This window comes from Rhea americana, unplaced genomic scaffold (assembly GCF_003343005.1).
Source record: "Rhea americana isolate MKP2758 unplaced genomic scaffold, rheAme1 scaffold_259, whole genome shotgun sequence".
Taxonomy (NCBI): Eukaryota; Metazoa; Chordata; class Aves; order Rheiformes; family Rheidae; genus Rhea; species Rhea americana.
Genome location: NW_028186378.1, coordinates 177,711 through 192,954, shown reverse-complemented (window position 1 = coordinate 192,954; position 15,244 = coordinate 177,711). Strand labels below are relative to the sequence as shown.

Below are 15,244 nucleotides of genomic sequence, written 5' to 3'. Positions count from 1 at the left end.
AAAAAAAAAAAAAAAAAAAAGCTCTTAAACCTAACAAGACTTGTGAAGAGGTGGGAACACCGCAGCTGCATAAAAACCACTTGATTTCAGCAGACACCCAGGTCTCTGGAAGCCCAGGCCTTTGGCTGCAGTAGGAACAGAGCCAAGYCGCAGGGAATAGCATCAATTTACTGGTTAAGTTTCTCTCCAAAAGCCATTCATATGTTRCTGTACCTCAAGAGAGCTTAGTGGWTCTGCATTTCCAAAGCTTTGCCCATCTCAGGCTGCTTTTTTCTCTCTTTCCTGCCACCTGGCTCCTCTCTTTCACATAAGTCCTTCGCTTAGAGGTCTTGGGGCTCTCCCCAACTGCTCTTGGGTGTTTGACAGCCTGGAGGCATCACCTCTGCCAGGATAACCTGTGCTCRCTCCCCGCAAGCCGGTGGTAGCTTGCCGTAACTGATGTTCAGCTTATGGGCTGTGTTTCGTTCAAGTTTCTTCACTTCAGGGGTCGTCCAGCCCCTAATGAGGACTTACGGAGGAAGCACCTAGCATAGCTTTCACCGTGACGCTGCACAGACAAAGTCTGAGCCATCGGCAGGCTGAGACTTTGCGCTGTAACAGCTTGGGCCGCAGTGACAGCGTTACTGCAGAAGTAGCTCAGAGCCACGCGGCRGGACCTGGGGTCTGAATCTGGCTGCAGGGCATTGAGCGGTGGGAACGGGAGCCTTGCTGCGGGCTGGCTTCCCTTGCTCTGCGCGGGGAGCTCGATGCATTAGAGCAAACCTGGCTTGGGACAGAGAATGGAGAAAAGCTCCTCGTGTCCTACCACACGGCCCATCGCTGTGCTCTGGCATCCCCGAACCGCGGCGCTGGGGGGGCTTGGTTCATTGCCACCTCCTGCTCTGAAGTTGGTGGCCCGTCGCCGACTTCTCCTGGTCACCAGAGCAAGACATGAGTCAAGTCTGATGGTGCTGAGAAACCGCTTGCAGATGTATTGGATTACTTCCCGTGCGTAGGTTTAATGCTGCTAAAGACGCATTCAATTCGTGAGCGTAATTACAGCGCTCGGCTCTCCGGAGTGTCGGGTTTTTATCTTCGCCTTCCCTTAAGCAGACGCAACCTCTCCAGACTGTTGGGAGGATCTAATTAATCAAACACTAGCAAGCACAAAAACTCAGCGAGAGGCTGGAAATGTTTATACAAACAAAGCGAAGCCCTCGCATCTCTTTGTTACCGCCTTTGCGTGTTGCATTTGCTACTTGTCCCCCTTCGAATGGGAGGCATCCACTGAGAACGTGGCCGATAGTGGGTTTTTCTATATGAAACGGGCAATGCTTTTCATCATTTGTATTTCATTTGCTTGAACCAAAGGAAAAAAAACATCTTCTGGAAAAAAAAAAAAAAAAAAAAAAAAAAAAAAAAAAAAAAAAAAAAAAAAAAAAAAAAAAAAAAAAGGGAGAGAGAAAGAGAGAGAGAGAGAGAGAGAAATAAGAAATTTCCTTTTATGTTTTTCAGCAATTTAGCCACAGAATTTTTCCTTGGCTTTTGAGCATTGAAAGCAGCTTCTCTTTGATTTTCAGGAGTTTGTCGTTCCTTCCCTTCTGCCCCATGCCTTTTTTTTTTTTTTTCATTTGGAAGAGGGGAGGAGAGAAGAGGGGCAAGCATCTTGAAAATTGAATACATTGAGAAGTCAGAAAAATTCAAAACTTGGGGAAAAATTTTCAGCTCTTCTTCTATCTGTGATTTTTCATAGGAAAATTCTAACCCTCTCTCCTCTTCCTTTCCGCTGCTGTGTTCACTGGATGATGGGGCAGTAGCTTGCTGAAAAATGTGTTCGTAGGAAGTGAAAACTGCTGTTGGCTTGAATTTGGTGCAGCGTGTGAATGATTGCAAGACGGTCTTGATACAGTCCAATCTCTTCGTCTGGAYGAGGGACTATGGGGCTGGTGGTGTGAATTTACGTTCACTGCATCAAAGCCATTGGTGCTTTGGTGGGAATAGCAGCACACCAAGGGCTCAGCATCACTTTGAGCTTCCCTGATTTGAGGAGAGGCCATGCACCTCTTGGAGCTCTTCTGGGTTTCAAGAGCTTCCTAAGAAACAGGATTGGGTTTTTTTAAGGCACATCATTCTTTCCTTTTTTTTTTTTTTTTTTTTTTTTTTAACAGGCCTTCACCCACTGACTTTCAGTACAGCTTGTACATCTAAGGCTTGTCTTGATATGTCTGCATCATGCAGAGGAGTGTGATCTCAGGGCTGGAGCTGCTTTCAGACCAATAGTCCCGTTAGCAAGGCACCATTTTGCAAAGGAGATTTCCAGCTCTGCTTCAAGGCAGGGCTTTTTCTTGGGCTGCTTCCAACTCTGGAATTAATTCAAGCTGGTTGTGCATATCAGGTCTCTGCATTGCCATCTGTTTTGGGGGTAAACCTATCTGTTGTCCGCCTTGCCTACCATGACTGCTCGCAGGGGTTATGCTCAGCCCGTGGTGGCAGTGTCTTACTGTTTCCTTTCTTCTGCCGGTTGCACGTGCCCTGGGCCTTGTTCTCGCTGTCCTGGCAGTGGTGGCTGGCCTCTTCCCTACTCCTTTTCTCTCTCCTTTCCTCTAGATTCATGAGCTCAACAAACGCATGTCCGCAATCGAACATATGCTGAACCGCTTGGAGGAAAAAATCCTGGTGCGCTCTGACAAGGTAACAGGGCCAATCTGGGGCTCTCTCTCCCCTGGGAGAAAGCATGGGCTGTGCTTATCCCCTCTCCTCGCTATCAGACAGCCAGCACTGCAGGGAGAAAGCTGGATAGGCTGCACGGGCAGTGTGGATGAAAACCAGTACACAGTGTGCACCCCCGGGTTATGGCCCAACAACACCCTATTTGGGGAGCACGGCCCCTCGGCAGCAAATTGGAGCACCCGTCCACCCYGGATGCAGTGTGGTAAGGTGCAGTCCCGAAGCAGGCTGTTTAAAAAGACAGCAAAATGGATATTTAGCCCAATTCCCAAAAGGGTTTAGCTCCCTCTGCTGAGGGTCCCCACAGTATTTCTATCTTGCTGGCACTTTCCTGGCCCTTCTGCTGAAATGATTCAGGGCTGGTTGGTTGATTTTCRTCCTCCACCTGAGCCTTGGAAACTCCTCTCATGTTTCAGACCTGCCTTAGAAAATATTGCATGGCAGGACAGAAACAGGAGCAAGTTTAACCCGTGGCATTTGGGCCCACACATGAGCTAGTGCTCTTTCTGCACAGGAAAAATTGGGCTTCAGTTTGACAGCCTGTGCAATGCTAATCTCCGTAATATTTTTAGACGGATGTCAGTATATTTGCAGAGCTGCGATGGCTCATGTGAAAACATGGAAGGATCAGTYGGTACATATAGGGAAGTGACCTGGTTGTTGTGACTAAGAGGTCCTAGGTGATAAGGATTTCTGTCTTTCTTCTGGGCTGCCCTTGCCTTAAAAGACCATCAAGCTTGCAAGAAAACAGCTAAATTACATTAAAGTTGGGCAGGCGTGTAGAATCTGTGAATATATAGGTCACTTAGCATTGATTCTGGGCTTCTGATTTTACACTATCTTCTTTTCTTTAATGTGAACCCATTACAATGAACTGCTCTGGCTGCTGGTCACTCGGTAGAATGGACGGTAATAATTACGGAAAAGTCCCCTAGGCATAGGTAAAATGGTGTAATTTCTTCTTTTTTTTTCAAAATTCATAATGGGGACAGCCATGTTTGTAATTTCCATTATAATCGAGATGGTGGAGTAGAAGACAAGCGTGTGTTAGCTTTGCAGATGTCACCGGGCTGGGAGAGCTGCAGTTGCCCGGGATGTTCCTCTTGGCATCAGCAAAACCTCCAAAGTGCAGTCTTGMTCAATTAGACTCCATAAAAGATCAACCAGAACGGTTAGAGGGCTAGAAGAAGTCATATGTGRAAAAAAAGAATTAAATGCAGCAGTTTAGCCCCCTTCCAAAGATAGGGATGAGGTGAACATAAGTGCCCATGTAGGTAGAAAGCTACTTCAGAGAAAAGCGTTACTCTGTTCTTGTGTCTGAGGCAGATCAGAGTAGAGGTAACAGGGTCTGAACTGCTCCAGGACAGATTCAGGTCATTGAACTATTAGGAAAAGCTTTCTAGCAGAAAAGATGACAGAGCCCTGGAATGGGTTGCCCAGAGGGAATATTGCCTGCTGGAAATGCTGTTGCTGAAGGTTGTTAAGGACAGCTTAGACAGAAGCCATCAGGTATGACACAGATAATTTCATTCCCATCTTAAGGCAAGGTACAGTGGGTTCAGTAACTTCCGGAGATCCCTTCCAACTGCCGAAATTTKTATAGGACTTCTTCTTTAGATAAAATAAATCATACCTAATAACACTGCCAAGTGGAAATACGGCTCCTTTCCTACAGGGGAAAAACAAGTAAGTCCCATGTGTGTGAAGCTGCTTTACATCAAGGATTTGGAATATTCCTTGGCGCAGAGCTGCAGTGCAGCTCTCTGGGCTGCRCTGCTCCCCGCTGAGGTCTTTCTGCTCCCTGTAAAAACAAATGCAGAGGTGGTTTGAAGTCCTCTTTGCAAAATCCACCCGCTATAACACTCCTTGAGCTTCTCTGCTGCAGATGAGGGGCTGCAGAAGGCAGGTGAAGGTGTGAAGTGCTTCTTGTGTGCCCCAGCTAGTATTTGTTACGAGAAAGATAGCCTTAATTTGCCATTTTGCTCCTCACTGCCTGTCCTACATGTAGGTGTGTAGGCAGGACTGAGGGATGAGGGTGTGAGATGTCGTTGTTGATGCTGGGAGGCTTCTTGTCCCCCATTTGRGTGGGATAGTTAGCCTGTCTTGGTGAGTGTGTGTGGATCCAGGCATGCCCTACAGTCAACCTTTGGAGACAGCTACACTTACAAAACTTCCTCCTGCTATTCCCTCAGTCTCCAGCCCCAGARTCCCAACCTGATCCTGATGCTGAGGAGGAGGAGTTGAAGAGGAAGCTGGAGGACTTAACCAGCAACATCAGCGACAAAGGAGTCTCTTCTGAAGAAGAGGAGCGTGAGGAAAAGAAGGAGGGAGCGAAGAAACCAGAGACGAGTTCCTCCAGTGATGACGTGGCCAACGAGGCTCAGAAGGTAACCTGTGTCCTCCYGCCGGTACTGTTCTGGGCACCATTTGCAGTTCCTTCTGCTGTAAGCGTCTTACAGCTTCATCGTGACAGTAGGTCTGTTAGTCTGTCGACACCTCCATCTCAATGGCTCCTAGGATGGTGGCCTTTTTGGTTCAGCCGCTTGCTGAAACAGGATGCCTGGCCTTGCCTGCCAGTCCAGTAGGGCTGGGTGGCAGCATCCGTGACAAGTGACTGATGATGGCCCTGGTGATTCAGATGTACATTAAGGGAAGGGAGATCTGGTGTCTCTCCAGTCGTGCAAATTAAGRTGGTCCATTAACACAAAACGGAGAGGTCGGCATTCCCGAGGGTCTCTAATGGCTTATTTGTTCATCTCTTCCCTTGCGCCGTGGTCATGGATGGAGCGTGTGTTTGCTTTGACACAGCCGTTGTTGACGAGCGCTGTAAAAGAAGTGAGCGTGGGCCGTGCTGCCCCTGTGCTCTTGCAAAAAAGCTCCTTTCATCTGCCGTTGCAGGCACTTTCATTTTGCCGCAAGGCCCTCTGTTCAATACGCTTTTGTTGCTCAGTCTTGCAAGGCACAACTTGGCTGCTGCCGGGGCAGATGGCCTGGAGAGCGCGCTAGGAGCGGCTGCGTGGTGGGCATTTAATGAGTCCGCGTAAGGAGACACGGGTCTCTCAGCAGCGCTCTAACTAAAACCTCAGGAGCMGGACAAGCGGCTATTCCAGGGCTGCTCCCTCGGCTTCTCGGGTACCGCTGTTCACACCGCATCAGAAGCCTGCTGCTCCCTTACCGAAAGGCCCTTTCTCCTGAAACCGCTTTTGGATCAGATGGCTGCAGCTGGACTAGCTACCCCAATTAGCAGAAGGACGTGCATCTTCTTAGTCTAACTAGTCAGTAATCATTTGCCGTTACTTGCAGCACAGCTGGTAAGCGGTAACTCACCGAGCCAAGAGAACTTAATTCCAGCATGAGCTGTTTATCTGCAGCAGATAGGGGCTCAGATTCTGACCTGTCCTGAGGGTCAGGGAGAAGTTAGTGGGGTAGCAGCATAAGCTCCTTGATTCTCATAAAATGAGGGCTAGATGCTGGCGATCTATCCTAACTCCTCCTTTTTTTAAGACCAAAAACCACCTCTGAAGCCTGGAAGGCACCGCTGTTGCTTCCCAGAGAGGTGAGGCAGGCAGAAAACACAGGAGTTATGTGACCGACCTCCAAAGCGAGGCGAGACTGTACCGTTAGATGCAGCTACCTTCCAGTGGCCCTGGAAAGTAGGGCCATGCAAAACCAAGTGCAAGAAGCAAAACAAAATTTGACTATGCATCACAGTACTCTGTGTCAAATACCTTCATGCAGCATGGAAATGACCGCAGTGACATGTAGGTGAACCTATCTGGCTTAAAAACTGTATCAGACTTTATATATTTGTATATGTACAATTTTCTTTATACTTTTCTGATGTTAGAAATATTTATAAAGGCATCCCTTGTTAGACAACCCAGTAAGCATCTGAAACAACTTGATCCCCAGTTGCCAGATGGGACTGTGAATTCGTGGTGGAGGGCACAAGCCTTCGGTAAAATCAGCACCACTTCTTTGTCCTCTCCTGATTGAACCTTGGATTTTGCATGAATCTGAGTTTGTTTTTATGTGAGCATCCTGTACAGTCAGGAAGAAATCTTCTAACTGGGGAACACTGCGATAAAAGCAGGCGTTCCTAATGGAAAATACGAAACTCAGCTGTACCACAATAAAATAATAAAAAAATGTCAGCTGGACTGAGTTAGCTGGTTCTTCGCAGAACGGCTTGCCTGGAAATACGTGCGACTGTAAACACAACTGTTTGTCTTTGTCTCCAGCACGTATATCACCCCAATCTCCTTCGTATCTAGGGAATTATCAGTAGAGAGAGGGATGATGAGTTTCTTCAGTCTATTTTTAAATGTACTTAATGCAAAGCAAAAGAGCTAATGCAGGCAGCACTTACAAGCGATGTTGCTGTCAGGGCTCCTTGGGGTAGGAGGAGGGGGATATTAGTCCCAAGTTCTAGCAGTAGGGAAATACAATAGTGTGTTTTTCTTTTGCCACAATCTGGAGTTTATTTATACCCATGCTCAGACCCTCTGAAGTATAAAGCAATATGCTGCAATTAGACCTCAAACACTTTTCCGGTGCAGGAGGAGAGCTGGCCATCCTGGGAGGCAGCCTGGGAGGAAATGGAGCAAGAGGGTGGCCTTCACCCCTGGTAGGCACTGGGCTCCCCAGGCGAGAAAAGCAGGAAGCGACAGGGCTGCGTGCTCTTCCCCCTGATATACTGATTTCACATCTTGCCCACGGGCAACAGGCTGAGCATCCTCCCTTTCCAGCCACTGCTCCCCTGGTTTTTATTGCCCTGCTTCATCGGGGAAAGCTTTTATGTTCCTGCTTATCCCAACCAGCCTGCGGCTGGGCTGCCGCGCGGCCAGCAAATCTGGACAGGGCACAAGTGTGCTAAAGCCTGTTGCAAGGGCACGCGCAGAAGACGTGAGGCCCTGGGGGTCACCGTATTGACCGAGCGTGTGCTGACTGAGAGGTGCAATGTATTTCTGCTGAGGAAGTCCCCGAGAAATGCTGCAACCACCACCAGTGCAGGGGTGCACTCCGCTGAGCAGGGTGGGGAGCAAAGACCCCTCCTGGAAAGTCTGTTGTTTGCCTGGAGCAAAAAAAAGGGGGGGAGGGGAAAGGAAATGTTACCTCTACTTTATAGACGGGAGAGTCCAGGCATGTGCCTTCTCCATGGATTCATCTTTCCTATCACTGGTGGCATCCCAGGCCACTCTTCACCCCAGCACGCTCAGGCACTGCAGGGAAGGTCCCTCTGCAACTGAGTCCTACTAGGACGCTCCCGTGCCCCTGCGTTTCCCACCCGGCAGCAGCCCCACAAGGTGCCCCTTCCCTGTCTCTCACGGCCATAAGGATGTTCATGTCTCCTCCAGCTCAGCAGGTGGGCCCTGTCGCCTTGCGCATTTAGCACGTCTTCTCTGTCCCGGGTGGTGCCTCGTGGCCCTAAGCGTTTATCGTGCTACTTCCAAGGCAGTGGAGCATCGCGAAGGAAGGGGGGCAGACAGCAAAGGAGTTAATGAAGCAGTGGGAATCGCTGCTGACCCCAGAGGAGCAGGGAGCTCCGCGGTGAGCGAGGTAGCACGCAAGCTTGTGGCTGAAGGCAGTCCTTGCCCAGCAGGTTACCCGGGGTTGCAGCTGGGCTGGAAACCACCTCGGTGAAGTGATCAATGTCTTCTGTTTAGAGCAAAATGGAAATTATTTTAGTCCCCATGACAAAAGGCAGCCAGATGCTGACAAAAATAGTCATTCACATCAGTGCAATCGAGACATGGGACAGGAACACGAGGGGTAAAAGCCAGACATCTCTTAAACCATCTCTGCCACCAGAGAGACCACAGTGCAGACCCTGCGGTCCTTCAGGGCTGCAACCACGAGTGGCCTTCAGGCGACCGGGTGCCGCCGCTGTCAGACCGCTCCAGTGGCACCGGTTCCAGGGAGGAGAACCGCATGCTCATCATGACCTGCGGCTGTGTGCTGGTGGCTGGCTAATGGCAGCTCTCCACTTGCATTTTGAGGTGATTCCTTTTGTCACAGCCATCTTCAAGGAAGCGTGAGCTGAGATCAAAGCTCTGTTTTAGCTGCGCTTCCATCTCCGGTTGAGAGCCCTTCAGGAACAATGTGAGCCCCTTAATTATCGCTTCTCCACCTTTCTCCAGCTCCTGAAGGCCTGACGCCCCTTTCACCCCCTTTGCGCTGTTTTTGTACACCCAGGAGCGCATGTTAAAATAACATCCTTTCTCTTCCTCCCTCTTCCTCCCCCACCTCCGCTTTGGCTGTGCCGGGCATTCGCAGAGGTCGTCGGCTCGGGCTTTGAGCAACATCACGGCCAAAGTACTGAGGGCCATAAACACCACGGAGAGAGCGGTCTATGAGTCCTTGCATGGAGAGAGCCAGTGCAATGGTAACTGTGCCCTCCCCAGAGGGCACCTTCCCAGCCTGAAAGACGGGAAAGAGGTGGCCGAAGCGTACCGTGAACTTGAAGAAAATGTAAGGTTCCCAAGCGTTTTCTGTGAGCAGGGAGGGAATCAAGGTGGAGGGGGGGGAATGCAGAGGGCTGCCAAAACCTCTTGTAGGGGGTATTTTGGCATTAGAAGGCTAGGCACCCCAAAGGGATTAAAGAGTTGGGTGTATTCTCCGTGTGCACGGAAAGATCCTATCATTTTCCCATAAAAAAGGGCGGAAACTGCTATGGAGAAAGGTGTGGAAGAAGGGTGAAAGACTCGTGTTCCTGGACTGCGTTCCCCAGGCCGGAGGGGCTTGAGAGGGTAGCCAATGTCAGAAAACAGGGTGTTTTCAGCTGCACTTCCGTTCTGCTGGGGCAGGGGAGTTTGAAACTGTTGCATAGTACGTTGTAAAGCTGTAAGGTTCAGAGTAGAGTTTGGGGAAAGGAAAAGACTTTATTCATCAGAAAAGGAGTAACCGAGGCGTTGACTTATTCGTGTTTTCTCAGGTGCCTCAGACAGTAGGAACTGGTCATAATGCATGAAGTGCAAAGGCCCTTTAGCTCAGGACCTTGTCTGAGGGAGGCCAGGATCGCCTTCTGCATACAAACAGAGCAAGCGCAGGTGACACTGTCTCTCTCGTAGTTTCCAGTGTCTAGGACACTGGTTGCTCCTCAGTTTGTGCCAGGACAGGAGGATGTGCACAGGCCCCCGTTGGCATAGCATCCCTTTGCGGTGGTTTGGCAAACCCCAAGCAGCATCGGAGTGCGGGGAATGAGGGGTTGTGTGCTCCCACCTCACCTGGCAGGCACATCCCAGGATGCCCACGTATACCTGTGGGCTTTTGCAATCGCAGGTTGACTCCCAGTAGGACATGGAGCACTCCAGCTTTGAGTTGTTTCTTTGTGACTTGATAAATGGCATTGCAAATGCGAAGAGTTGCATCTCCGTTAAGCTTTGCTTTCGGAAACCTCCTGTGATGGCAAAGAGGTTTGCATAACATGCTCCATGGCTCGTCTCTCATCAGAGGTTGCTTATTTATAAAAGTGGACAGCTGCAAGCAGCAGAGCACTTTCAGAAATTGTGCACCTCAACAGGTTTATGATCAAGCACAGCATCCCGGGAAAAGTGGGCATCTGCATGGGTCCATCTGAGGCTCCCTCTCTCCAAAGAGTAGGAGTCCAGCTGGAAAGGAACTTCGAGCTTCCTGGCTGTTTCTGTCAGCTGCTTGGGAGGGATGAGGTGAGGAGGGTAGATTATGGCCTTAGGAGCAGTATGCTCATCCTGCCGCTTCCCTCTGGGACCTTGGCTGAGTCACTCCTCGCTCGCCACTCTCCGAGGGATGCCACCTGGATCAGGAAGCACTCGTCAAGTGTCACAGCTCTGCTGGTTAATGGCCTGACAACAGTTTGTGCCTCTGTGACTCACAGATTGAAYGGTTTAGCACGTAGCATCTGGTAACGTTTTCAGGCAGCTACAGGCACGCTGTCTGGGGGTTTGCACCGGGGTCGGTGGGACCTAGTGGGTACGTGGGGTGCTGTTGCACTTTGGGAGGATGGTCAGTACCGCAGCGTGCAGAGAGGGCTCCTGCCAACCAGCTGCACACAGTAACCAGCCCAGGAATAGCAGAGCAGGCTGGAGAAGCAGGAATTAAGTTAGTAGCACCAACATTTTGTGATCATTCAGCAAAACGGTAACAGCAACCATCAGAAACTGTTATACCCGTCCTATGTTGCACGTGGGCGTATTGATGTCCTCGCTTGGACTCGCATCCTTGTGGTAGCCAAGGAGGAGTCCAGGGACAATAAAACCAGGGGGGGTTGTGAGGGTGGGTTGTCACACTCCTTTCACCTTTCTTATCTAGGCAGCAAGGTAAACATGTTGCTTCCAGTAGCTATCGTGCATCCCTAGTCAACTCTCCTTAGTTCATCTCATTACCGTGTTGGACACCACGTGCATGTACATCTTCTGGGGAGCCCAGGATTGTATCCAGAGCAGGTCCTGTGCAAAGCTGCATTTTGCAAGGGCCAGGTTGCTTAACTGCCCCAAGCCAAACTCCCAAATCTCGCCCCTACAACCCAGCAAGACAGACGCCCTTAAAAAGGAGCAGATTTGGAAAGTCTGTCTGTCTCGACCCTGCAAATGTGCTCTTTCCAGCCTGCCACCACGGGACATGGCAGCACTGCACTTGTTTCCTGGTACCCACCTTCCGYCAAGGGCATAGCATAAAGATGCTGACACTACTTGAGTAGGTCACGGAGCTGTACTCCTTCATGTATTCACATTGAGCCTTTTACCACTTCACCTGATGGTAATTCCTTCTTGAAAAGCTCAGGGAAGGGAGGAAATGAGATGAAAAGCCCTGCCAGAACTGAATGATACTGTCTGTGCTGCAAGGTGAGAAGGCAGTTGTAAACAGTGGCGATCTTTTAACTGGTGGGACTTGTATCTGGGGCTGTGGTCACGCGAGGAGAGGAGGCAGCCAGGGAAGTTAATTGTGCCATGGTTCTTCTTCTGTTGCAGGTGTACCTGGCTGCTGGAAAGACATACCARCTTGAGAAGACCCTGGAAGAGCTTGAGGAAGGGGCTCAGCACGGCGGCACCACTGACTCGGAGCTGTCAGAGCTGGAGGACAGAGTGGCCTCGGCAGCTGCTCAGGTGCAGCAGGCAGAGAGCGAGGTGAGGACTTAACTCTGGGAGCCACTTACCTGCTTAGAGCCCAGGCCAGCGAGAGCCAACGCTGCTGGCAGAGGCCTTACCTCTTTCAGTACCTGAGCGCACTCACGGGTCCTCTTGGGACTGTCTGYGTGTCTTTGCCTCCCTCCAAAGGTATCGGACATCGAATCTCGAATCGCGGCCCTGACAGCTGCAGGGCTGACAGTGAAGTCAGTAGAGAAGGCAAGGAAGAAATCGAGCATGCAGGTGAGCATGGAGGACGGTGGAGGTGAGGTCCCAGCACCGAGCAGTGCGTGCTCCCCCATCCCCTGCTCTCGTCCCTGGGTGCTGGGATGCGCTGCCTGGCATGTTGGGCAGTACTGGGCTCCCTTCTTGCTGCCCAGCGCTTTGCTCCAAGCTGCTGAGGCTTGATGTCTCACTGAGAAAGGAGTCGGGGGTTGTTTTGGGGGCAAATCTGAAAGTCAGCCTTGCACGCATTGGAAGAGTATTTGCTCTTCAGGACCAAGCCTCCTCCAAAGGCCTTTGCAGGCTTTCCAGGAGCAGGAGGGGGTCCTTGTTCCTGCAGTTCTGCAAAGAGGGATTCAGGACTGCTCCGTGCGTGGGAGCCTGTCCTTGGCCTGGGAGACGGGCTCCATCAGCAGAAGCCCTGCTGGATACTCAGCCATGCACGTTTGCACAAGCCAGGGCAGATCTCTCTCAGGGTGTCTCCTTAAACACTCGCTCTCTTGCCTCTGCGTTTGCCTACAGTAAGAGAGGAATCCCAGCCTGCCGCTCCGTAGACTCAACCTGCGTGTTTCCGTATTGATTTTTATAACAGCGGTTCACCAGGCTGAGTTCCTGCCATGGCAGTGCCCTGCCTATTTTGCTCACCTTAGGATCAGTCCAAGCTAAACAAAGGAGGTGACAAAGCAAACAAGGGCAGACCGAGTTATCCAAAAAGGCAGGAATAAACCCCATCTCCTGAGTCCTGCCTAGTTCAACGCACAGTCCCTGAGCGCAGCTTTTATCTCCTTGCTAATCCTGAAGCTTTCTGTGAACCAGCAGGAAACCATGTAGCTGTAGCTCTTTGGTCTGACAGCTTTTCCTCCTCCTTCCACACACCCAGAGAAATCTTTTCTCTTCCCTCGTCTGCAGGGCTTTCGCCTCCCATCTCCCAGGCCTGCCAGCAGCAGTCCAGGGGAGCAGAGTGCGGAGTCTGCAGATGACATTAAAGTGAGTATGTGTTTAATCTGGGCTGGAAGTCTTTCTCCAGTGCTCCAGGAGGCTGGTTTGAACACTGGCCAGAGGGGTAGGGGTTGAAAGATGGCTTTTTGAGGTATCCTTGGGGCCTGAGTGAGCGCAGGGACTGTGGGCTCTGCTCTGCTTGGGAGGGGGATCTCATTTCAGCACACAGCAACAGGCCAGACCTGGCTTAGGTATTAGTGGCAGTGGTGGCTTCATCCTCTGACCTGATGTCTAAGACCCTGGATGCAGTATAGCATCAGTCCTGGGGGCAATGAGGTCAGCGTATCTCAAGAGGGGTGCTTTCGAAGTGGTGGAAATGCAGCCTTCTAGGGGGCTTCATCCTCCCATCCCCTTCTCAACCACAGACTGCTCCCCTTCTTCCTGTAGGCAATGTCGGGACCCCAGGTGATCAGGAAGAAGTTCAACAGGTCTCTTGAAGTCACAGGTATGAGTTGCTGCAAAGGGGAGACGTGGGAGGAATGCACAGCCCAAACTGGGATTTGCTTGGTTCCTACACTCAGCCCCACCTGAGTCTGTTTTAGGAGTGGATAACCTCCAAAGAAGGAGACATCTGCAGGACCGGGGACAACGCTGAGGCCCTGGGAGAGTGGAGCCCAGATTGAGTCCRTTCCCATACAGCTCTTAATGACAAAGTTCTGTGCAGTTTGGGCTTTTGCTACCCCAGAGTCCAAGGACACCATTGTGTTACTTGATTTGTGGGGTCCCACTGGCTGTACCCTCAAATTTAGACCTCAAAGTTTCACCTGAGCCCATCATCTCTCCTGTTAGTAATTTCTTCCTCATCTTGTCGTCTTAGGGAAGGTGTCCTTTATCTCATTGCCTGACAGCCTGGGCCGCTGGTCTCTGATGGAGGGCATGAGTCCCTCCACAACCAAGCTACAAATCATAGTACCTTAGAAGTGCTTCAGAGAAGACAGTGACTCGGAACTTGGCCCAGCAGCTTGTGTGGCAGGGGCCAATCACTTGAAAAGTTTCATCCTGACAGACATCTGCAAGACCCATTAGGAAATTACTTTCCTATTTCTTGCTTATCTTGACTCATAAGCTTAAAGGCAGAAAGAATGGCTGTCCTTCCAGATAATGCCAAATAGAAGATAAAGRCAGGAGAGGGGAGAGAAAAAGATCATTTAATGCAGGGAAGGAATCACATTTCTTCCATGCACACAGAAAATTAAAATTTCTCTTTCCCAAGCTGAGGCAGGTAGGTGGTAAGATCCTTTCTCCTTGCGCTGAGGCAGAGTAATCTGCTCTCCTTCMTGTAAAGAACAGCCAGATAAAAGGCAGCCCAGGGGACACGTCAGACCCATGAGGAGATAGAAGGATGTGCAGTCAGACCTGACATCACCAGGCGAGTCTAATCCCCTCTGGGGATGGGTGATTTGGGGCACTATCTTCTGACTGCCCTCTATGCAGGTCAATGACTTGCAAAGTTGGGCCTGCGAAAGCAGAGATAGTGGAAACTGGAGGCAGTGAAGAGGAGATGAGTTAGTAAGTCAAGAGGCAAGGTGAGAGCTCCTCGTGGAGCTGGACTTGGATTTCATTGTACCAYGGAGACCCTCAGGGCAGAGACGTTGGGAGATGGCCGGTGGCAGGCTGACCCAGCTTGCATACGTGCGCGAATGTGTCACCGTGACTCTGCACTTCTGACCCAAAGTCGTGGCAAGCCGAAGAGCACTCCACAGCCAGAATTAGCTGCTACTCAAGCAACGGGAAGGCTCTTGTTGCAGTGTGTGGGCATGTTTGTCAATTGGGCCTGCTGCGTTGTGTGTGGGGATAATAAAACCTGAGTGCTTCAGCGAGTAATTGAAACTTCTAGCGAGGTGGATTAGGAACTGCTGTATGGTGTTGTTTGCCTCAGACCCAAAGGTCAAACTCTCAGTTTTATGCCACGGTGGACTGGAAGTGAGTGCTGTGAAGTGAGTGCGTTACCCTGAGGTGGAAGTGCTGTGAGTGAGGGGAGGTTCAGGGCCAACACGTTCTACAGAAGCTATTTCCAAAGAGCTGAGCACCCTTTCTAGTTGCTCCTTATGGATCTCTGTCTTAGCTGCTCTCTTAATGTCTCTTAATGCAGGCAGTGATGATTCCTTTGACCGCAACTCCATATACCGCGGCTCTTTGACACAGCGAAACCCTAACGGGAAGAACAGGAGAGTGGAGCGCCTCTTTGCGGTATGAATCCAGCAGCTCAGGAG

At 50.6% G+C, this 15,244-nt stretch overlaps 1 protein-coding gene across 3 annotated transcripts in view; it reads left to right on the top strand.

The window, feature by feature from the left end:
- MLPH (melanophilin) overlaps positions 1 to 15,244 on the top strand; it is a 30,889-nt gene that overhangs the window by 13,711 nt on the left and 1,934 nt on the right. Inside the window, exons 9-16 of one of the 3 annotated variants that reach the window (XM_085307457.1) lie at positions 2,587 to 2,670; positions 4,899 to 5,093; positions 8,983 to 9,177; positions 11,655 to 11,810; positions 11,961 to 12,053; positions 12,942 to 13,019; positions 13,419 to 13,476; positions 15,124 to 15,221. In XM_085307457.1, the coding sequence (XP_085163583.1) occupies positions 2,587 to 2,670; positions 4,899 to 5,093; positions 8,983 to 9,177; positions 11,655 to 11,810; positions 11,961 to 12,053; positions 12,942 to 13,019; positions 13,419 to 13,476; positions 15,124 to 15,221 (957 nt within the window). The remainder of the gene's footprint in view (positions 1 to 2,586; positions 2,671 to 4,898; positions 5,094 to 8,982; positions 9,178 to 11,654; positions 11,811 to 11,960; positions 12,054 to 12,941; positions 13,020 to 13,418; positions 13,477 to 15,123; positions 15,222 to 15,244) is intronic. The other 2 variants (XM_085307458.1, XM_085307459.1) reach the window with 2 other exon arrangements.